Source organism: Ambystoma mexicanum, chromosome 11 (genome assembly GCF_040938575.1).
Source record: "Ambystoma mexicanum isolate Mex_15411 chromosome 11, UKY_AmexF1_1, whole genome shotgun sequence".
Classification (NCBI taxonomy): Eukaryota; Metazoa; Chordata; class Amphibia; order Caudata; family Ambystomatidae; genus Ambystoma; species Ambystoma mexicanum.
The window spans coordinates 384,567,904-384,592,686 of NC_090934.1; the positions used below are offsets into that span (position 1 = coordinate 384,567,904).

At 47.7% G+C, this 24,783-nt stretch overlaps 1 protein-coding gene across 1 annotated transcript in view; it reads right to left on the reverse strand.

Annotated features, from left to right (window-relative positions):
- The window catches only part of AGBL2 (AGBL carboxypeptidase 2), a 2,805,139-nt gene that overhangs the window by 2,155,178 nt on the left and 625,178 nt on the right, over nucleotides 1-24,783 (reverse strand). Inside the window, exon 8 of the mRNA XM_069623090.1 lies at nucleotides 18,562-19,344. Within this exon, the coding sequence (XP_069479191.1) occupies nucleotides 18,562-19,344 (783 nt within the window). The remainder of the gene's footprint in view (nucleotides 1-18,561; nucleotides 19,345-24,783) is intronic.

A 24,783-nucleotide genomic window follows, 5' to 3' on the forward strand; every position in this document is an offset into this window, starting at 1 on the left:
TAATAGCGAGTGCAGGAGGCATGCGAAAACAGCTAAAAGCACAATTTGGCACGAAGAAGAAGAAATGAGACAGCTAGAAACTAACACCAGGGGTACCAAGGAGGAGGAACTACACTTGAGAGAAGTAAGAAATGCTTGCCAAGACTCATGGGGGAGGCTATCTAAATTTGACTACGCTATATACACTGCCAGAGCACACATGGAGGTGGATAGACCAAGCAGATTACTAGCATGGTTATGCAAGCGGGAACACCCAAGACACGCCATAACAAGTATAAAAGAAGAAGATGGGATGACACACAAGACACAAAAGGCAATTAACAACACCTTTGCAGCCTTTTACTCCACACTGTACGCACATAGTACCCCTGTACCACTGACAGAAATCTGTGACACACTAGAGGAGATAGGTCTACCGAAACTAGCCAAGACACAACAAGAGGCGTTAGATGAAGCCATTACAACAGAAGATGTAACTGACGCTATCAAATCCCTAGCCACTGGCAAGTCCCCTGGTAGCGATGGACTCCTGCCAGAGTTCTACAAGACCTATGGGTCAACCCTGACCCCAGTACTATATGAAGTATTTAACGAAGCATACGAAATTGGCACGCTCCCAGCTAGTATGAGAGAAACACGAATAGTACCGATACTTAAGTCCAACAAACCTGCTGAGGACTGTGATTCCTATCGCCCATTAGCGATGCTAAATTATGATGGTAAAATGCGGACCACCATACTGGATAAAAGAGTGGCCAGAGTGATAGGGACTCTGGTGCACGAGGACCAGATGGATTTGTCCCAGGATACAACACGACGGCCAACCTACGCCGAGTCCAACACATCATTGCACATACATCTGGGAGCAAGGAACAGATGGCGATACTATCACTAGATGCTATCAAAGAATTTGATTCCATGTACTTGGAGTGGCTCATTGGAGTATTGAGAGAATTTGGGTTTGGAGAGGGCTTCATACGATGGACTAAGGTACTATACAACGCTCCTATAGCAAGGGTAAAGACGGGGAAATGGGTATCAGAGGCATGTGCAATTCAAAGAGGCACAAGGCAGGGATGTCCACTTTTGCCTATGTTATACATACTTGGCCTTGAACCCGCGCCACTATACTTTAGGAAACAACTCTTTGACGTGGGGATAAAAGATGGGGGGGGAGATGCAACATAATTTCATTATATGCTGACAACGTGCTCTTGTACTTGAGGGACCCACATATAAACGCTCTGGTGGTATTAGACGTGCTTGAAAACTATGCACGAGTCTCCGGGATAAGATTCAGACGCCAAAAGTCTAGCACTTTTCCGATAGCGGAGCTCAAGGAGGCAAATGCTGAGGACTTGCCTGAGGTGGGGGTAAGATGGCAAACAAACGAGTTTAGATACTTGGGAATCATCAAGCACACTCCAGAGCTCACACATGATCGAAACACGGAGGTAACGGTGCAGAACCTGCGCAACTCAATGAAATTCTGGTCTAAGTTACCGTTGTCAATGATGGGTAGAGCAGCTATCACCAAGATGATCATATTGCCAAGGTTCCTGTACCACATTGCACAATGACATAGGTTCATAACATATGGCATTACATTAAGCCACCATTCTACAGAAAACTAGACAAGGTGCTCTGGGAATTATTGTGGGGCCCGAACAGGCATAGGATATCACTGGCAACGCTGACACTACCATACAAAGCAGGAGGCATACAACTGCCTGACCTAGAAAGAGATTACCTAGCGGCACAACTAATCCATGTGACTAAATGGCTATCAGATAAAGTCACAGCCGAAACTGGCCTCCTGCAGTGGCTGATCGCACCTCTAGATGATAAAGAAATACTCTGGAACCCACCGACAACCCACCCAGCAACGCCTATGATAGTCAATTTGGGTAGGTGGGTATGGACCAGGACCAAATTCCTGACCAAGCTGCCACACCCCTACTCGCCTGATATCCCAATACTCGCGGATGTTTGCAAAACCCAGGCCGACATATTAATAGCCCGACGTTGGGAGAAAACGGGACTATACACCTGGGGAGACATGTACGAAGAAGGAACATACAGAGAATTCGACACACTTTGCACGAAAGAAGCCTGGCCAAGGGACAATTCCTATGATAACAGAGGATTAAACACGTAGCCAAGAGAAAAAGGGGTGAATGGCCAGAAGAACTGACACAGAATCCAATACTCACTGAAATGTACAACTTGAGCGATGGATGGAGGCCCATATCTCGATTATATAGCCAACTAACAGATAGACCTAACCCTCGAAGCCTAACCTTGAAAGAGAAATGGGAGAAAGACCTAACGACCAGCATACCTGAAAAAGAATGGGAAAGAGAGCCGACGTACCCGAAAGAGGTGTCTAGGAACACTGGATTTAAATTAATCCAACTGAACATCCATTACAGGACTTAAATGACCCCGAAGCGATTATCTGGGTTTGGCAGACACACAAATTCAAAATGCCCACAATGCAGTAGGGAAGGTGCCAACCTACTACACATGTTCTGGGAGTGCAACAAGATACAGACCTTCGGGACTAAAATAGAAAATACCTGCAGAAGAGTGGGTATGAACAGATGCACCTGGACTCCGACCGAAAACCTCCTGGGAACATACCCTTGTTTGAGCAAACACAGACACCTGGTGTAACTGATGGACCTGGTTTGCATACTGGCCAAAAGGGCATAGCTATGATGTGGATATCGCCTGCAGGCCTGAACTACGAGAAATGGAGCAAGGAACTGGAAAGATGGGCAAAGGCGGAGACCGCAGCCTGGGAAAAGGGAATGGATAGATCAGAGGGTGACATCAGTGTCACGTTCGAAGCATGGAAAGCCTTTCTAAGAGACATGTTCCTGCCGGCCGATGACAAACCACCTTGAATTTACAAACTGAACCCATTGCACAAGAGCTGCGGAGCAAACTCACTCCTGCACGAAACCGAGCCCAACTTGGCGAAAAAGTTTGGAGCCGGCCATATACTTTTTTTTGCAAAGTTTGGTGAGAATTCGTCCAGGGGGAGCGAAGTTATAAGCCGCCGAAAAAGTGATCTTCCTAGGAGTTTAGCAACTTACCCATAACTACACGGCCGCTACCGCAGGCCGTGTGATATATATATATATATATATATTCAATGAAAAGACTTTAGTATGGGGACGTTATGGTTAAGTTGCACTGATAAAAACCTATGAAATTCAATGAAAAAACTTTGTTAAAGGGACATTATGGTTACAAGTAAAACCAAAAACCCCAGAAATTCGCTAGTTATGATAAGCTAAGCAAACATAACTCGCACCAACACCGTGCACTGCTAAGACTAACATGCAGGACATCAAAGATGACAACACAAATGTGATTGGGTTTTCTGCAGTTATGATTCCCATTTCTTCCTTGCTGGAAGCTCAGGGGTATTTTGAGTGCACAGAAGCAGCGCGTACAGTCTGGACACAGTGTGCCCCCCTCCTCTGCCACTATGTACACCGCTTTCTCCCACTAGGGTTTGGAACTCCACTCACTGGCCCTCCCTCCAGAGGTCTATTTGAGCTATGCCTTTGGCCTCCCAGTGACGTCTGTATGTCTTGAGCGCACAGGGGTACATGTACTGAACAGGGATCTGGGATTTTCCAAATTTTCCATGCTCTCCTCCACAAGGTGAGGCCCAGCGTGATGAGCATGTGGAGCTTCTGGTGCTTGGCCTGTGTCATCCATATAATCTCCCTCAGGTAGTAGTGTTACAGGGCGGGTTGTAGGATTAGCCGCACATCGGCGAAGGCCAGAGGACAAGGCCACACAATCTCTCTGCAGCTCTGCTGCGAGAGAGACTCTCGAGGACACCAGGCTGCATCCCCAAAGAAGGACGAGCCTCCACCACCACTGCCGCCATTGATCCCCACACAGGCCCCGCTGCAATACACACTGGCCAGCAGCAGTGTTTGGGCACCATGACAATGGCCCACACCAACACCGGAACGGAGTCACGTGACCCACGCGCCTGAGCCTGCAGCCCCTCCTCTCCCGCTTTAAAGGGAGAGGAGGACCGCCACCAGGCGAAGTCGCACATCGGCGAAGGCCAGAGGACAAGGCCACACAATCTCTCTGCAGCTCTCCACTGCTTGACGGCGCAGATGGCGTCACCACACTCCAGCGGGCCAACACAAGGTAAGGCCTCCAGCCTTAATGCCCTATTACCACTCCACCCTTTTCAACCTACCCAGGCCACAAACCTATGTTCCGTACCGTGCTGCTTTAGAAATGCATGACTACGGTCACGCACTCACCCCTCAAACACTAACACCTATACCCCTAATTTGGGTTACCGGAATGTAAGGGTTGGCCCGAGGTGCCAGCCCTCACTACACATGTGCTATATTACCTTTAACCCATGGGTTGGTCTCTACACTGCAGCCACGCAACGTCAGCTCCTCAAAATTTGCATCTCTGATCAAGACTGCCTGGCCACCACGAACAATACGCCCAAACAAAACAGTACTTTTGCTCCACTACCCATGCCCAACTCCTCTGTTGCTCCACGGTCCCGTGCTGATGCCCCCTTGATTATTGTTGATGCTGCACTGCCTAATGTTGACCCATTGCTCATGGCTGATGCCCCCCTGATTATTGTTGATGCTGCACTGCCTAATGTTGACCCATTGCTCATGGCTGATACCCCCATCAATAGAGAGGTTCTGAGCCACCATCCTCGCCAACTAGCCCTCTCACAAGCCCGCCTACAATCACACCTCCACATGCCCACACACTCAGCTGCGCCTTGCTTAATGCCCGCTCTGTACCTGCCCACGCACTTGACATTAATGACTTGCTCACTAAGGATGACCTCGACCTCTTCTTCCTTACTGAAACCTGGCTCAATGAAAGCTCAGGCCCAACTTTATCACTGGCAATCCCTTCTGGGTACTCCATCTACAGGAAAGACCGTACCTCACAGAGAGGTGGAGGCGTTGCCCTCATCGCCAGAGAAACCCTTGCCATCAGACAAATTGAAGGTCCACCTGACTTTAATAGCGACTACCTCCCAATAAAAATCAATGTCTCCCCTAATTGTACTATAATCACCCACATTATCTACAGACCCCCAGGCCCATGTCTCGACTTCCATGACACCCTTATCCCGGCACTGTCCAACAACATCAAAAAGACCTCACAGGTCATAATTTAGGGTGACATCAACCTAGGGCTGAATGACCCGAAGGACTCACCTGCTAAATCCCTCAAGAATGCGCTGTCCAACCTCGGTTTCACGCAATCCATTTCTGACCCCACCCATATCAAAGGGCGCACCCTTGACTGGATCAGTCATCACAACTGCTCCCTCCTCATCACTGCCAACACCCTCATCCCATGGTCCGACCACCACTACATCCAATTCAAACTTGATACCAAGAAAGTGGCCCGCTCACCTCCACCACCATGCCCAGCAACCTACGCTAGGAGTTCACGCCTACTCACATTCGAGAACCTAGCACCATATCTTCTCAACCCCGCCCTACAGGCCCTTTCCTCTAATAACCCTGAAACATTAGCTAACACCTTCAAGGAGGTCCTCATGTCAGCAGTAGATGCCATCGCTCCACTGACTCTTAAAAAAGCAAAAAAAGCCAAACATTCTTGGTTTACCAAATAACTTCTTAATCAACGTGCGCTAAAGAGGATCGACCTCTCCACATGGAAAGCCAGCCCCTCTGAAGCCACCAAACAGAAATTCAAAGCCATCTCCAAATCCTACAAAATAAACATTACCCTAGCCAAGGCTGCCTCCTTCAACGCTAGGATCTCCGACGCTAAGTCAGGGTCTAAAGAACGTTTCTCCATCTTCAGGGAACTGGAAAAACCATCTGCTCCTCCCCATCAGTCGTCAAAGGCGACAAGTAGTGTAATAGCATTCAATCTGCCAAGATAGAGAAGCTCAACACCCTCCAAACCAAAACCCGCGGCCACCAAAAAGCCCTCTCTGGCATTATTGCCAACTTGCGTGCTGAACCACCAACCAAAACCACGTCCTCCCCTCTATTTGATTTCAAAGACATCACTGAAACAGAGGTCAACACCCTGCTCAACTCCATCAAACCCTCTAACTGCAAGGGTGATGCCTGCCCTGCCAACCTCATCAAAGACTCTGCACCCACCTTAGCCCCTTTCCTCACAGCATTTATTAATGCCTCCTTCCAGTGAGGCCATGTCCCGTCGGGACTCAAGAAAGCCTGGGTACGCCCACTCCTCAAAAAACCCTTGCTCGACCCAACAATCCCTGGGAATTACAGGCCCATCACCACTGTACCATTCCTGCTCAAAATTCTGGACAAAGCAGCATACCGGCAATTCCAAAAGTTCCTGGAAGATAACCGTCTCCTCGGCCTGCGGCAATCTGGATTCCGCCCACGACACGGCACCAAAACGGCTCTCCTAGACTACTCCTGGACCTATCCGCGGCCTTTGACTTGGTTGACGACAACACCTTGTGCCACCATCTTGCCACCCAAGCCAACTTCTTTCCCAAAGCCTGTCAATGGATCACCTCCTTTCTCCAAGAAAGGGCCATGAAAGTCTTTTCTGACTCAGCCTCTGCCGCCCCCAGCCTCCTCACCTGCGGTGTCCCTCAGGGCTCCTGTATTGCGCCGACGCACTACAACCTCTTCACTAGGCCCCTGTTCAGCATCCTTGATTCTCTTGGCATCTCATATACCAATTACGCGGATGACACTCAGGTACTCATCCCACTCTCGGGCGATTACCTAGCAGACACCACCACCCTTACCACCATCTACTCTACCATCCAATACTGGATGGCAGAGAACTGGCTCTGCCTCAATAGTGAAAAAATTGAACTCCTCCTCGTAGGGTCATCCTTCACATTGGGCAACCTCGGAGATCAGTACGCCTCATTCACCATTGATAACATCCGTATCAAGGTGTCCAACCATGTGAAGACACTCAGAGTCTACCTGGACTCCGACCTATCCATGGATAGACAGGTCAATGCTATCGCCGCCTCATCAGCCTACTACTCCAAAATCCTCAACGCCGCCAGGCCCTTCCTCGCCCGTCACAATTGCCTCACCATCGCAAGGGCTATTATCGGGTCAAGGTTAGACTACTGCAATGCCCTTCTCGTTGGAACCTCAAACCAAAATCTGGCCAAACTGCAGCTAGTTCAAAACAATGCATTGAGAGCAGCTACAGGCACCGCAAGAAGAGTCCATATATCCGAAATCAGAAGGCAAGCTCACTGGCTCCCTGTCAAAGAGAGAATTATCTTCAAAACTCTTGCCCTCACCCACAAATACCTTCATGAACTCGCCCCTCCCTAGCTGACCAACAAAATCACCAAGCACACTGCCACCAGACCCCTAAGATCTTGCTATGCCAACACGATTGTCACGCCCACCTCCCGAAAGGTGCGCGCTGGTGGCTCCAGCTTCCCCACACTAGCAGCCACGCACTGGAACGCACTGCCACCTCATCTAAGACTCGTTGAGTCACACCTAGCCTTCCGCAAGGCCATCAAAACCAGACTCGTTGTCTGATGTATCAATCTGTATCAGTCATCTCCTGTATTTCTGCTTGCTACTGTGTAACCATGATACCACTTGGCTCCTGCCTGTCAATTTCAAGTCCGTTGTATATTCTGTAACAGCGCCTCGATGCCTTCCTGGCTGCAAGCGCGCTCTACAAATGCGAATAAATAAATAAATAGATGAGTGTGTCTATAGAGGTCTCGTCTCCCAGCCATTGCGCCATGAACTGCAGCTGCCCTGCCAGGTAATACAATTCATAGTTCAGTAATTTAATCCCGCCTGAGTCATAATCCTTTGTGCTGTACCCAGCACAAGCCTATTCCTTCAGTTGGTTGAAGAATTTTTTTTGATATTGTGTAGGGTACATTGGTGAAGTGAAGTGATACAATAGGCGGCGGGGGACTAACATTTTAAGCAGTGCTGCCCTGCCTAGCACCCCCAGGGGGAGCATCTTCCAGAACACCATGGATTAAGTGACATTTTTTAGGGCAGCCAGCTGTTGGCCTGATGCGATGCTGCCTGGGTCGTGGTGTATCTCTATCCCTAAATATTGGAAGGAAACTGGAGCCCATTTTAATCCCAGATCTGGCAAGTGGTCTATGTGTTCTCGCTTAATGTCGCCAAGCGGTACAGGGAGGATTTGTCCCTATTAATACATATTCCAGATAACCTAGCAAATGCTGTTACTACCTCTAATAAATGCGGCAGATTGTCTTCTTGGTTGCTGACATACAGGAGCATGTCATCAGCGTATAACGAGACTATGGAGGACTCAATACCATAGAGTACTGTTTCATCGGTATCGCCCATTGATGCATCTTATGATGCAACATTGGGCAAGATTAAACAGTTGAAATATTCGAGAGCTCTGGGACCCAATGGGTTGGCTAATACAGTCATCAAGAGACAACCAGAATTTTGGGCCAGTTTGTTAACCATCTTGTTCACAAAGATTTTAACTGAAGGCAAAATACCCTGCTTAAGACGGCGGTCTTAATCCCTGTATTTAAAAAGAGAAATTGTTCGGACCCCAATAGGCTCCTATCGATGTTGGACACGTCGGGTACATTATTTGAGTCTTTAATACTCAATGAGTTTCAGACATGGGTTGATCAATCAAATATCTTATGCAAGTTCTAAAGTGGGTTCAGGCAAGGATACTCCACCGCCCACAACCTCATGGTTATTGATATTATGCGTACTAGTGCGCGGAAATGGTGGGCAACCCCCCCTTGTATGTATTGTATATAGACTTTAAAGCAGCGTTCGATCTAATTCAGAGAGGTAGACTGTGGTGGAAGCTAAAGGCTAAGGGCTACCCAGAGGGTTTACTTTATTACCTTAGATTATTACATCTAAACAACTCAGTTAAACTCAAATTATACCAGGAAGGCCATATGACAGAAAAGGTATATCAGAACAGGAGGATAGAACAGGGGTGTGTTACTGCCCCCCTTATTTACAACTTATATGTGGACAATATACCAGCGGCAATAGCCTCAGCCAAAAACTGTCCACCTAGAATTGGCGAGGCTTCTTGCCCGGTTCTAGCAATGCTAACGACCTGGTCATATTTGACTACACCATCAGTGGCATACGTCGATCTGCCATAGCCTTTTGGGAATATGCAGAAAGCAACGGCCTCACTATTAACTTGGATAAGACCCAAGTTATGAGATACGCAAGTAAAAAAACTGCTCGCGTTAGGCTCTTTGTAGGTGATGCAGAAATCCTTTATGCTTCTCACTACAGATACCTTGGAATTGATTTTGATCCTAGTAGCGATTATGTCACATGCAAGCAAGCACGTACCATCAGAGCCACGCAGGTGACTGCATTGATCCATAGCTTTACCATCAAGCAGGGAGGTTTTACACTGTGGGGAACTCGCCAATTAGATGTTCAAGTATATTCCCCTATTTATTTATTTTTTTAAACGTATTTTATTGGTGTTTTGTATTAAGCGCATACAAATGCAAACATATAAACTAAAAACAATGAACAAAAACAAAAACGACAGTCTTCATGAAGTATGGTGCCTGTCCCTCGGGTGGGTGTAAGGAAAGAGTTCGGATGTCTCGGGAAACTAGTGGAGTCTCAAGTAGGGATCATTATCTCAACGATAGCGCAACCGCTCAGTTGTAACAGGATGTTGGGGATTGTCAAGGGGGCTTGTGGTCTGCGCTGAAGGATATGTCTCTCAGTAGGGCCTTCCAGGAGTCTAAGGTGCCACTCGCCATGTCTCCAGTGGAGTTGGCTCTGTCTTGCCAGGCCCTGGTTTCAGCTGCTGTCCATCTCTCCATCTCCTTCAACCAGTGTTCATGTCTGGGGCCGGCTGGTTTCTTCCATGTCATGGCTATGGTTCTTTTTGCCAGGATGCATGAAATGTCCATCATTTTTACAAGATGTTTGAGTTTGGTTGGTCTGGGGTAGGTCCCCAGTAAACATTCACCCGGTGTCCACTTATATCTTTCCATTCCAGCGTCTGTGCAGGTCTGTTTGACTTTGGACCACAGTTCCATCGCTTTAGTACATGTCCAGGACATGTGAATCAGGTCCGCTCTGTCGTTCCCACACCTTGGGAATGCTGGGGAGGCTTGTTTGTTGAAGGAAGCCACCCTGTGGGGAGTGATGTACGTTCGGTAAAGGACGTTCAGCTGGATCTGTCCAAATCTAGAGTTCCTAGACACTTTCTTAGGATATATTAATGCTCTTTCCCATTCCCTGTCTGTGAGCGTGGTTCCGATATCTGCTTCCCATCTCGCCTTCAATGCCTCATCTTTGGGGTTGGGTTTATCAGCGAGTCTGTTGTAGAGCCTGGAGATGGGTCTCCAGCCGTCCTCAAGATCGTGCATTTCCTGTAGCAGCGGGTCCGGGGTGGGTTCCTCTGGCCAGCCGCTCCAGTGTTTCTTGGTGGTTTGTTTGATGCGTTGGTACCAGAGAAACTGACCACACGATAGCCCTTCTTTGGTCTGCAGTGACTCGAGTTCTCTAAATTCTCCTTCCTCGAACATATCTCCCCATGTGTAAATGCTTGCCTCTTCCCATCTTCTTGCTGTGGATAGGTCGGCCTCTGATTTGCACACGTCCACCAAGATGGGGTTGTCTGGGGAGTACGGATGTTTCACCTGCCTGATGTAGCAGGTTCTGGCTCATACCTGCCTGCCAAGACCAATGACCAAGGAGGTGTCGGGGGGTTGTCGTAGGGGGTTCCATAGGGTTTCCCTGGGTGTTAATTTGGTAGAGAATTGTCTCAGGAGTCCCAGTTCAGCGGAAGGTTCGTCCGAGAGCCACTTCGCGATGTGACTAAGCTGCGCCGCTAGGCAATATAGCTGAAGGTCCGGTAGTTTTATTCCTCCCTCCTTGTGTGGGAGAGATAGTGTAGCCAAGGACAGTTTGTGCCTGTTGGGACCCCTCAGAAAGTCTCTTATAAGCGCCTCTAGTTTCCTGAAGAAGGGTGGTCTTACGTAGAAGCATATATTCACGAAAAAATACAGGAACCGAGGGAGGATTATCATCTTGACAATCGCCGCTCTACCAACCATTGCCAGTGGGAGTTTAGACCAGAATTTCATGGATCGGCGAAGGCTGGGTATAGGAGCTTCCGTGTTGTGTTCATGTGTGAGCATTGGAGTGTGGCTCACTTTAATTCCTAGGTACCGGAACCTATCGAGTTGCCACTTTATTCCTATAGCTGGGAGATTAGTCTCTGCTAGGCCTCTCAAGCCAGCCAGGGGGAATGCTGAAGATTTGCATCTGCTAAATTGTATTCCGGAATATTTAGCGTAATTGTCGAATACCTCCAGTGTGATCGGTGCATTGACCTTGGGGTCTCAAGTATTTTCCCCTATGATGACATATGGCCTTGAAGCCCTTTTGCATTCAGATCTGAAAAGGCTGCAGGTCATCAAGGGGATATTTTGGCGGAAGATCTTAGGGTTACTTGCCTGTATACCCATGGCCCTTATAAGGCTGGAGCTAGGGTTGATCTCCCTAAAAGCCACAGTCCAGGCCTGCCCTCTTAAAAAGAGGGCAGGCCTGTACCTAAAGATGAGCTGTGGAACAGAAAATGCATTGCTAACAGCGGTTCATCCAGAAATGTCCAAAATAAACACCACCTGCTCGATGAAAGGCTCCATGGAAAAATTCCTAGTAGATATATGTTGGTCGTGTAGAGGAGGGAGCTTCTCAGAGAAAATGCAGAATGCCTTGGGGAAGCATAACGACCTATGGGACTGGTTGGAGAACTTTGACCATCTGAATAAGTTAAAAAAATATCAATTTGTACAACACAGACTCTATTCTTTTAAGAAGCCGCAGGAATACTTGAACCTATGTTCTTCTATTCAGAATGGAGCAGCTCTCTACTAAGATGACGACAGGACTGTAGATAAGATCCCCATAGAACAACGGTTCTGTCGCCTGTGTAAAGATCAGGAAATCCCTGAGACAGCTAAGCACCTACTGACCGAATGTCATACAATGGTCAATACAATTAATTATTATATTGGTATGTATGTGCATAACTGTGAAGCCATTGGGGAGATGTTTTTCTGGCTCTATTGCACTAATACTAGCAGTATGCGTTTGCAGACTGCCCTGTATAATATTTGGTTGAAGGTAAAGCCAAGCTGGGCGTATCATTATGAAAAATTGGTAGTATAACCAACAGCAAACGTTTGCGCTAAGCAGGACAGGAGCCATTCGAAAATCACCTCTTATAAATTGGTTTATCTTAGCAGAAGTAATGTAAGAATATCTAGTACTATTAAATAGGATAAAGATGTATATCACTAAAGGAACTAAAGGGAATCCTCGAATGCCACTAGAGATGGTCATTTTTAATTGTTCTTTTGCTTATTTATTTTAGATAGGTGTATTGTTGATTTTGGAGACATCTGTTTTGATTTTGGAGATAACTGTTTTCTTTTAATTTTATTTATTGTGATGCTAAGAAAATGATGAAGCACTGATGCATTTCAATTTTCCTTTGTTTTTTTCTTCAATTCTATTGATATATTATATTTTCTTTACATTTATATTATGTGTAAAGTTTATTATGTAAACTAAATCACATTAAATAAAATTATTATAACAAGACTAAGTGGGTCGTGTTGTTTATCCTTTTCCCATATCGCTGTATTCTGTCCTCAAGAATGCTGCCAGTGGTTCCAGGGCCAATATATAAAGCATTGGAGACAGCGGGCAGCCCTGTTTTGTGCTCTGATATATTACCCATGCTGCCAAAACATGCTTCCCCGTTTTGACCCTAGCTCTGGGTTCTGTGTATATCAACCTAACCCATTGCAGAAAGCTATTGCCCACTCCAAAGTGTTCAATCACCTGCAGGAGCCAGTCCCAGTTCACAGAGTCAAAGGCCTTGACCGCATCTAGGGAGGTGATCGTGCTTGTTTCCTGTCTGTAGTTGGTCTGGTCGATAACGTGGTGCAGTCTTCTTGGGTTCCACGTGGTGTTGCGTCCAGGGACGTACCCCGTCTTGTTTACCAAGGTGTGTATGACCTGTTTTAATCTGTTTGCTAGAATTGTTGTAAGGATCTTACTGTCCTGATTGATAATAGAGAGTGGTCTGTATGACCCACAGTCAAGGGGCGGATTTCCCCGGCTTTAGTATGGTATAATAAGTGACTCTAGCATGCTGTCAGGTAGTTGGCCCTGTGTGTACGCCTCTTCATTTGCCTCCAGTTGTTTAGGTACTAGTGTGCCTTTGTATTTCTTATAGGACTCCCCCGGTAACTCAACTGGCCCCGGGGTCTTAGCTGTTGGGAGACCCTCTATCACAGTTTCGATTTCTTCTGTCGTTATCGTGGCGTCTTATTTTCCACGCTACTGCGCCTAGGTTTGGGGCATACAATTGCTCATAGAATTGCGAGAACACCTGATTGATGTCCTCCTAGGTTTTAACAGTTTCCCCGGTCTGTTTTCTCACTGCGTTGATCGGGTCCCTGCGCACTTCTTGCTTGGTGAACCAGGCTGCTTTGATCGGGTCCCTGTGCACTTCTTGGTTGGTGAACCAGGCCAGATGTCGCCCTCGGCGGGTAGCTTTTGGATATATTTCCCATTATATAATTTCCACAGTCTTTCCTAGATGTCTATGCACTGCTGCCTTAACAGCAACTCGGCCGGTTCCGTCCCCACCAGTGCTGCTCGCCTTTCTGCCTCTGCGATTTCTTTTTCAACTCTGGCCGGTCTTCCCCATCGCTATCCCCCTTACCACCACTTTGAAGGCATCCCACACAGTGCCAAGCTTATCTACACTACCAGTGCTGTGCTCGAAATTGTCTTCGATGACCTCTTGCATGTGTTCTTGAAATTCATGATCTAATAGTGCTTCAGCTCTCAACCTCCACGTTGGGATTAGGCTCTTGCGTTTATGTATCTCCATGGGGCATGGTCCTAGAGGGCCGTGCTTTATACTCTGTGTCCCCGAACTCGTAGTGTTTCCCTCCCCCCTGTAAATGTAGTCTATGCATGTATATGTGCCATGTGGGGTGCTGTAGTGGGAGTATCCCCGGGTGTCATTGTGTGCCTCCCTCCAGACGTCAACCAGCCTCAAATTCTGAACAACAAACTCGAACTTTGAACAAACGCCCAGCCTCCCCCCCTGCTCAGGCTCCACTGCTACTCAAGCTCAGCCCCAGTTTCCCGGGGGCAGCCCTCCGCAGCGCGATGTCTTTGAACTGACATCTTATACATTCTCAGCATTCTGGGGGTTGCTCACTGTGGCAACCGTCGGTGCAGCCACAGGGTTCGATCTCCCGCTTTTTAATATTTCTGGTCTTGGTTCCTAGTTTCCATGTCTTTTCTCATGTTCTCTTTTGTGTCCCCTCGCGGGCCTCGTCAAGCCTATTTCCCGGCTGGTTATGGCGGTGCGTTGCCATTGTTATTGCAATTTCTAGCTTCGAGTTGGGGTGGGCCTTGCTGGTCCATCCTGATGTGTGCGTCCTCTGTACTACTACAAGGTGGAGAGGGCAGGAGCCCCCTCTCACCCTCCGCCAGACTGCTGCTGCACCTACCTACAGCAACACGGTCTTCGCCTGACACTTCGACCACAACACTGCTGGCTTTGATCCTCACTCAGTGAGGTTGCACAGTTTCAACCTTTTTGTGCATATATCCCTGCAACTGGGGCACTTCTGAGGTGCACCGCCGCATTCGTTTTGCATAAACACCTTTGCGATCGAAATCGCCATTGATTTTCATGCTTATTAGAGAAACAAAATCCCAGGCACATTGCAGAGCCAGAACGAGGCTCAGCTTCTCTGATGTTGCTAAGCAACAAATTTGAATATATTTACTAAACATCCGCCGGCAGGCTAAAGGAGCCGGCCTGACCGAGGCCAGAATAAGGCCCTGTTTGCCCCTGTTCGCGCCTGGGTGTGCGGCCAAGGCTCCACAGCTCCAACACCCCCTGTGACATTGGTGAATCGGTAAGCAACTCTTTCCATGCTCGATCTGCCTAGTCATTGTCTGCATTATAACCATGCTCATCCCATTATCCCGGCACACCAAAAAACGCAAAGCACTGTACAATTGGCAAAACTCCCCTAACGCCACCTCACTGTCCCTAAACAAATCAATGACTGCACAATACAAAAAAAGCCATCATTACAGCCAAATCCACCTCATACAATGACAGAATCTCCAATGCCAGCTCTGAATCAAAAGAACTCTTCGTCATATTCAAAGAACTATCCACACCAGTCACCAAGACCCAAGAGAATGTTAAAGATCAAACCTGGTGCAACACCATACAGTCCACCCTCCTAAACAAAATTGAGGTCCTCCAGAAGAAAATTCTCGACCACCACAAAAACCTCTCCCAGCACATCAAATCATCCTCCCAGGTTGAGACTAAGACACAGGCCACAAAAGATCCAATTACACCTTTTAAGTTCAGAGAAATCTCTGAACTAGAAGTAATAGAAATTGTGAACAAAATCAAGCCCTCCAATTGCAAAGGCGATCCTTGCCCTGCCAAACTAGTCAAAGACTGTGTAGAAACACTTGCACCGTTTCTAAAGTCATTTATCAACGCCTCCTTCAACTCTAACTCAGTCCCAGAGAGCTTAAAAGAAGCCTGGGTGCGCCCACTTCTCAAAAAAACTACCCTAGACCCAGAAAATGCCAACAACTACAGACCCATCACCACCGTCCCCTTCCTGCTCAAAATCATGGATAAAGTGGCTTACACGCAAATTCAGCAATATTTGGAAGAAAATCACATCCTAGGAAAAAGACAATCAGGCTTCCGTCCAGGACACGGAACTGAGTCTGCCTTACTCGATCTCAAAATACAACTCAGCGACATCATGGACAAAGGTAAACCTGCACTTCTGCTCCTGCTGGATCTGTCCACTGCCTTCGACCTGGTCAACCACGACATCCTAGGCATGCAACTGAAAAATGAAGCCCACTTCTCTCCCCAAGCCATCTCCTGGGTTACCTCCTTCCTCAAGGGTCGACTCATGAAAGTCTTCTCAGACTCTGATTGCGCCACCCTTACCACCATCCACTGTGGAGTCCCACAAGGCTCATGCACAGCTCCCACCCTGTACAATATATTCACCCTCCCACTTTTCAATGATATGGATCGTCGGGACATAGCATACACCAACTATGCCGATGACACCCAAGCCCTACACCCCCTCACAGGCATCTATGAACAAGAGGCTGCAGCGCTAACTAAAATCTACACAGTCATCCAAACCTGGATGGCAGCCAATGGCCTCTGTTTTACGGAGAAAAAACAGAGATCCTCATAGTTGGCACTAAGGAAACCTTGAACAAACTCCCACCTCAATACAAAACCTTTAACATTGACAACTCCACGAATACGGTCTCCTCAGCAGTAAAAACATTAGGAGTATACCTTGACTCAACTCTGTCAATGTCACGTCAGGTCAATGCCATAGCTTCCTCCGCTGCACTCACCACTAAGGTAATCAACGCGGTTAAACCTTTCCTCTCTACCAAAAACTGCCTATCAATAGCCAGAGCCACAGTAGGCACCAAACTGGACTACTTCAATGCCCTATTCCTGGGCACCTCTAAAAAATCGAAACAAAATGCAAATCACACAGAACAATGCCCTGAGAGCTACACTGAGTATTTCCAAAAGGGAACACATCTCTCAGGCCAAGAAAGGGGCCCATTGGCTTCCAGTAAAAGAACACATCCTTTTCAAAACCATGGTCCTCACACAAAGATGCCTCTCCGCTGACGCCTCCCCATACCTATCCGAAAGGATCACCCTCAACTCGTCCACCAGACCCACTAGATCACATCTGACCAACCAGATCCATGTACCCACTTTCAAAAGAACCAAAGTTGGCGGGTCCAGCTTTCAACACCTAGCACCTAAAAACTAAAAATCTTACACCACATTCCGCAAACAGCTGAAAATCATTCTGTTCAACTAACCCGTCTCTTTCACCTCTCCTGTACATATTGGCTTTGTAACGTAATGTATGTACCTACCTGCTGTAATGTATTCCTGTACATATTGACTCCTGTACTAAGTGAGCATACTGTAACAGCGCCACGATGCGCCCGGGCCGATGTGCGCTATACAAATTCAAATAAATAAAAAATGTATATATACTCTTGAAGTTATAGGATCATCCATTTTGCAGCACCTTGAGTTTGGCAGTATACAGAAGCATGTTACAGCAGCATGTATTTGAGGTTTTCTCTCCGGAATCGTTCTTTGATTGGGCCGAAACTGTGCTCTCTGTTTCAGTACCTGCACTGTATAATCTGGGTAGATTGCGATTTTTGAGGAGTTTCTGGTGATCGCACCTCCTTCTCTTGAGAAGGTTAGGATCTTTTCCTGGTCTTTAAAGTTCATGATTTTGGATATCATGGGCCTCGGTGGGGCTCACGGCGGGGGCTTTCTGGCTAAGGTTCTGTGGGCCCTCTCTACTGCGAAGCCCTGCAACAGCGTGCTCACCCCAACTTCCTGCAGCAGTAGGTTCTCTATATAGTTTGTGGGACTTTACCCTCCTCTCCTTCCGGTAAGCCAACAAAGCAGATGTTGTTTCCCCGGGGCCTACCCTCTGCATCCTCAGCACCATGCTCTAGGGTCCTTATCCGTTCTAGCATGCTTGTGATTTGGGTTTGGACAGTTATGTTCTCTGTATTTTCTTGTACCCGATGTTCCGCTGTGGCCATCCGTTCCGCTAGGGCCACAACGTCCTGGCGCAGCAGACCCACGTCTACTATCACTGCATCCATTTTGTGCTCTAGCACAGTTTTTAGTGCAGCTATTGCCTCTAGTATGGGTCTGTTCTATTGTCTCCCTGTTTGTTGGTTCGATCTTGCCATGTTCGTGTCTGCTGAAGCGTGCGGGCTGTTTTCGTTCTTGAGGGCATATGTCTCCATGCTGGTCTATAGGCGCTCCAGCATCCTCATGAGTGCCTTAGTGTCGGCCTGCTACCGCTTTCTCCTCAGTGCAGCCATTACGCATCCACCATCATGACTCTGGGGCACGCCTCGCTCCTTTGCAGGCAGTCGTTCTGCGATTCCTCAGTTTTTCAGCCCACCTGCTCTCCAAAGCTTCCGATACCTTTCCCTTGTTTTTCAAAGCGTAATGGAGCAGGTGAAAGGATTGATCGCAGGATCTCTCAGGAGCTCCATAGGTCTGCTTCCTCAATGCATGGCCACTAAGCCACGCCCCCCCCTGACATCCTTAGAAAATTATATATACACATTGGTAGTAGCTACCTTAATTCATTACCATTTCTGTAGGTCATATCCCTGTATACTTGACATGTCCTACTCACACTATAACAAAACAGAAGTATTTAAAGAGCCCATCAACTCAAACCAACATCATCTGGGCCTCCCACACGGGGATCCTGATCCTACTCCCACTTTCCTACTCTGATCTACTTCACAGTAAAATTGTTTGTCCGAACCCACCTCCGAATAGTTATGTTCCATACCATGCAGGTACCCATCATGATTTTTGTGAAAGACTCACCTCTTGACCATCGACCGGGTGTGCCAAACACAAGGGAAGGAATCCTTCAGCATTGTCCGGTAATTTCTGTTCAAGTCCCGTCCAGCAAGGGAACACCTGTAGTTTCCCACAATCACACCATCTGGGTTTAACATTGGCACTACTTTAAATATGAAAAGGTCTCGGAGGAGGTTAGCGTCAGGTGAATCGCTTAGTATAAAGTCTAGAAAGCCTCTCATCATCCATGAGCCATTTGTCTCCCCAGGATGGACCCGGGCAGTCACCACTACAGCTTTTTTTGCTGCTGCTGCTTGATAGTGTTGTGATGGGGATGTGATGGTTAGCACATAGACAGTGTTGCCTCCTAAGCTTCTGCACAGGGGTCGGAGTTTGCAGTACTGGGATTGGACAGGGTCATTGGCCACAATCTGTAGGTGCCGCTGAAGATCAGAATAGGTGTAGGGGTAGCAGTGAGCAAAATAACAAGTATCACCATCATGGGGAAACTGAAAGGTCCATGTGAGGCAGTAAAGGGGTGGACCCTCTAAGACCATAGGGTTCCTATAGTACTTGATGTCACTTCCTTCTCTCCGCCAGCCCACACTCCTCATCTGTGCGTCCATTTGTGAGTAAAGCAAGGGTCTCATACCCACATTATATAGGCTGGATGACTTCATTAGGTTGGTGATAGTGAAGCGATAGCGGGTGTCTCTCCTTGTATTCTTGACTTGGAAGTAGAACCACTGTGTGTGTTTGTCAGTATAAAGGTCATTGCGAAGCGTCAATTCATATTCCTGTTTACCTCTGTGAGGAGAAATAAGACAAAAAGAAAAACAACAATGAGGACATCACAAAGCTATGTTCAGAACTACATCAAGAATGCAAAAGCCTCTCCCCCCCACCTGCTGATGAGGAATGTTCAAAGAGTATCACGCATCTGTATAAGTGTTCAAAACCAATTTTTACATAGGCAACATTAGACAGACACATAATAAGGTTGTGAATATCCAGTGTGATTTAGAGAGCTGAGCAGTACACTGGGCTATCCTAAGGTATAATACCTCAAGTGTCTATTGTGATGAATACTGAGATGTTGTCACTTTTCCCCTGAGGGGGAGCCCTATTCAATGAGGCCAGGGATGTGAGGCTGCTACCCCATAGTCCACCTAGGTGTGGTACTCAGCATGTTAATCTCATGGGAGACACTCCCCCTCTGTGGATCAGGGAGGACATGTTGCGGTATGACAACCCTCACCCGACACCCTACCTACCTCTATACCCCATAAACCCTAACACTTTATCCAGTACCCCCATGTACTTGTGAAAGGCCAGTGACATAAGATCCACTGGGACGATGAAGAGTAGGGAATACTTATGGATGACTCTCTTGATAAGTACTGAGATTAGGAGGAGGCGCGGCACAATTTAGAACCATAATGAGAACTTGAATGGACATTCTAGTTGTCAGTGCTGTGACGAATCCTTGGATGTCATCCCTTCTTCCCTGGGGGGAGCCCTTTCTCATGAGGTCAGGGAGATGGGGCTGCTACCCAAAATTCCCCCTAGCAGTGGTACTCAGCGGGTTGATCTCATGGCGAGGGATCCCCCTATGGGACTTGTGATGAATCCTACAGACTTCTCACTAAAGCCCTGCCTAAAGTCTCCTCCCAGGTGGTCAGGGAAGGGCAGATGCTTCCCGATCCTGACCTTGGGGGTGGTCTTCTGCAGGAGGATCACCTGGGAGGAGAAAAGGCCCAGGGGAATGAGAGCACTCTGTGGGATGAGACGCAGTATTTGCCTTCCTGAAGGGAGGATTTTTCCTCAATGTCAAAGTATGTAATAGCTTGTTGTAATAATCAGCTATTTGTTCCACAAGATATAGATATAAATAGGGGTGAAAACAATCACTAATTCCTAGGCCTTGGGAGAAATAAAAAGCCAATCAAAATCCTAGAGACTTGTAAAACTAAAGACCATTCTAACACCCAAAGGTATAGTGAAAGGAAATATGTGAATAGTAACTCTTTAAAAGAACTGCTTTCCCATTCCATTTCCAATCACAATTGGTAACTAATCAGTATGATATTCCTTAAATATATTGTAAAGAACAGACTTGGGTTTAAAAGTAAAAATCAAACTCGAAAAACACTTTAGCATTGGGGACTTCAAGTCCTGTAATTCCCTAAATACTGGGCCGTAAAACTGGGCCAAAAAGGTACAATGTTGCAGTGGTCAGATTGTTAATTCAGATTACCCACACTTGAGGGAGACGGAGAGGCTTAAAATCCCCCCTCAGGTGCAGGCCATAGAGAAGCAGAGGAGTAGAGAAAGCAAGCAGCAGAAGCAGTGTGGTTTGTTTGGTAGCCCAGACAGAAGCTGGAGGAGAGTGAAAACGCTGGGACCACTATGCAACAGAAATCAGCTGCCGGTACTGAGAGTGTCTTTGTCTCTGAAATCTTGAAGTGCAGAGTTTGCACCGTGGGAAGCGAAGGCGAGGGAAGCTTTCGTACCGAGGTGGCTGCCTCCGGTGGCTGGCATGCACCCTAGCACCTTAAGGCAGTCTCTGGTGGTTGGTGTGCAACAAAGGGCCTTAGAAGCAAGAGGAGCTCCACTAGCAGGTGGCCTTGGCAAAGGCAGACTATGAGAAGCAGTTTGCCAGGTCGCAAGGAGCCACAGAAGCAGAAGTCCTGTAAGCGACGATGGGACTGAAGGTGCACGTCTTGCCCGGTAAGTTCACATGCTGGTAGTGACCCCAAAGCGTTCTGCACCCGCTTGCATATTTCAGGCAGGTATTCAGCAAGAGAGCATCACTTGTGTATGAGAGAAGGCACCGCTATAAGCAATTTTAAATACAGAACTATTGAAGTCTTATGTAACAAAACCAAATGACTAACTTTAAACGTGTGATTTCATGGAAACCCCAGCAACCTAACAGGGCGAAAGTGTTGAGAATTAATACCTGCACATATTGTCTCAGCCAAATGCAACTAAAATCAAGGCAAATACAATCCAGCACATATTACCAACGGCAGAAGGGGGCTAATGAGAGGTCTATAAGTTGTGAAACTTGCTGCCGATACTTTATACAACATAGGGTGAACAATGGTATGAATTCACATTGCTACGAGAGAGGCAGGCTAAGACCCAATGCTTGTCAGCATTTGGTTACCTGTGCAGTGGGGAAACAAGAGTGACAAAAAGCGGATTACTGTTTGTTTGAATCCGAAATGACCGAGGGAGAAGAAACCGAAAGTTATTTGTTCGCAAACAACTTTTGGTTTTCCCTCCCACAGCCATTTCAGATTGCCTGCTTACTTACCATGTAACAGCACACTGCGCTGTGTGCCGCCGACTCACTGTGTCCCTGTGACGCCTGTTCCCTTTCACTTCTGTGATTGAGAACCGGCGCTGCAGGGTCCTTTCCTTTGTTTTTTTTTTCTTCAAGCAACAGGTGTGGGGGACATCCCCGCAACCACTGCTGACATTATAGTGAACAAGGGTGCAAGGGACACCCCTGGAGCCCCTGCTCCCCCTGTTCACTATAATGCCGTTTGAATGGGAGATTTGATCGTAATGTTCGTATTCGATCAAATCTTCGACCAAATCTCCCATTCAAACCTTTTCTTTTCGGTCAAATTGGGTAAACCGACAAAAAGGCTGCCCTTTTGGGAAAAGATATTCAGAAGGAGAGGAGCATTATTTACAGAAGAGTATTAGAGAGCACCAATGTGAATCTTGTTTTCTCTAAAGAGTTGTTAAAAGTTTTGAAGCTGCAAATTGTTGAACACTGTAAAGCTGTTGTGAACCTCTTGTCAGTTGACCTTAACCACAAGAGCACTTGTTGTGAAACGCTGTTTGGGCAGGGGAGTATACTCGGTTAGCAAACCTTTGGGGGAGTAGGCCTGGCATGGGAGTAAACCAAGCAAAAGTCGAAAAAGTGCTACACAGTGGTCAGACAAAGAAAATGTATGTGTTTATGTTACTGCAGAAAAAAGCTGAGTAAAGCTGCTACTAAGAAGTTGTGTTTCTTTAGAGCTTATCAGTTGTGGCAATTCATCCTAATCAAGCAGTTGTGGCAAATCCTCTTAACCAAGACAATTATTGTTGCTATTTATGAACTGCGTGATTGTCCTTTATCGAAGGTGGATAAATCGTACAAGGAAGAGGAAGAGTTTTCTATATACTTTGTTGAATCACTGAAATACTGGAACCTTTTGTTGACCAATTGAAGTTGCAAAGAACTGTGTTGAAACTTTGCTGCAAATCAGGATTTCCTTATTTTCTTTTCTTGAACTGTGAAGTAGAATTCTGCTTGAAATCTGGCAAATGGGAATTCACCAAGGTTCTAAGAAGAGACTGTTACAATACAAATTCAATTACTATTGTTTTGAACTGCCATGCATGTCCTTGTTTATTTGCTGTATGCATAAGTGTGGGGGACAGATATCCTTGTTTCCTTTAGTTTATTTTAGGCAGGGAAATCCTCATCAGGGTAGGCATAGTAAGGCGTTTATCCAACTTTCTGATTTAATGAAATGCATTTGTTGAGAAACCTTAGCACAGTTCCGCCTCACATTTCTGACCCCTCACAGACAATGGACAACTATCCAGAGGAGAAAAGGTGGTATGTCCAGACAATACCACAACCTTTCTCATCCTCCTACCCTGTACAGGGCACCATAGTTCCCAAAACACTTCCATGTACTTGTGTAGGGTAGATAATCCAACCTCCTTAAGAAGTAATGAGACAAGCTAGAAGGTGTTAGAGCGCAACCAAGATGGCGGCTCTGATGTGAGCTCCGTGAGCGCACAGTATTAATCCTGTGACAAAGCACGGTTCCAGGGGCCTTACACCCCCCCCCCCCCGGTGACTTAAATATCAGTCCTGGGTGGTACACGGCGGATCGAGAGTCAGCATCGGCTGCGAGACCTACCACAACCCCGAACAAGCCTGGGGCCTGCGAGGTGCGGGGCTCCGAGGCGATCACCCGCGATGACATCCGGAGGGCTGCCGGAGAGGAGGGCGAGACACGACACCACCGTACGCCCGGGAAGCCGCCGACATCCCGCCCACAGCCTCTGTGGCGGTTGGAGGTCCCCGCCAGGCTGTCTCGCGGCTGCCGAGCGGACACCTCGGCGGGAGCACACAGTCCCAGCGACCAGCGTTCCCGGGCGGGAGGATTGCAGGGGTGGAGCTCCGGCGTCGCGTTCCATGGACCGCTCTCCTAGCCTGAAGATCCTAGACGCGCCTCGCGACCTGCGAAACAGACGAGGCGGCGAGGGGACTCTAAGTAAAGAAAATACACCAGGTGAGCCGGGCTCCCCCCCCTTCTTTTCTCCCGCACCAATCATAATACCGCAACCGGTCCCCCACAAAGGAATCACTTGGCCCTGGAGGATGCCCCCCCCCCTGGGTGAGGGAAGAGGCAGACTGGGTCGGACTCCCCGCCCTCCATGCCATTGGCCCTGCTCTTGTCGCTAGTCACATCGGAAGCAGCCCGCCAGACATAAAATCGCAATCAGTACCCCCACCCGGGGGGAGAGACAGTGCTTGAAGCCACACAGTGCGGCGGGGACTGAGTCACCGGGGCTGGAGCCGCCAGGCGGGAGTGAAGTGGGAGGCAGACCGGATCAGACACCCCGTCCACAAGAATATCGGCCCTGGCACTGGCCCGATGCGATGCTTAAACCGCCAGCCTTATCCAAAGCGGCAAACTACTGTCCCTCGCCACCCCTCAATAGTCACAACGAACTTACCGTACGCAGCACCGCATCCTGCCAAAAATTACACAGAGGTGTGTGACAAAGGCAAAGTACGCTCCATCTAAATACCAGCGTCCCCACCAACCGGGGAGTCCTGTCGAACGCGCCAAGCAAATCAACAACCCAGAGGCGGGTGAGTGGAACTAGCTGACGGACCCCCTTTATCCGCTGCGGTGACCCTTCACAGGACTAGCTCTACCCACAACTGCACCCTAACAAGACCGCCTGTTATCTCACCAAAACGTGAAGGACCACTGGGAAACCCGCACCAAATCATCAAAGCCACCAGCATGGGGAAAGCCGATAAGACACAAAGAAAATTGACCTTCGAGGCAGGAACCATACTAAAAACTCCAAAAACAAAGGGCGGACCGCAAGGCCCCGAAGAGCTTCCACCCCAAGACGGGGACCCCCCCCAGGCCACAGACATCAGAGAGATCCTTTTGGAATTAAAGGCAGGCATAGGAAACATTGACTGCA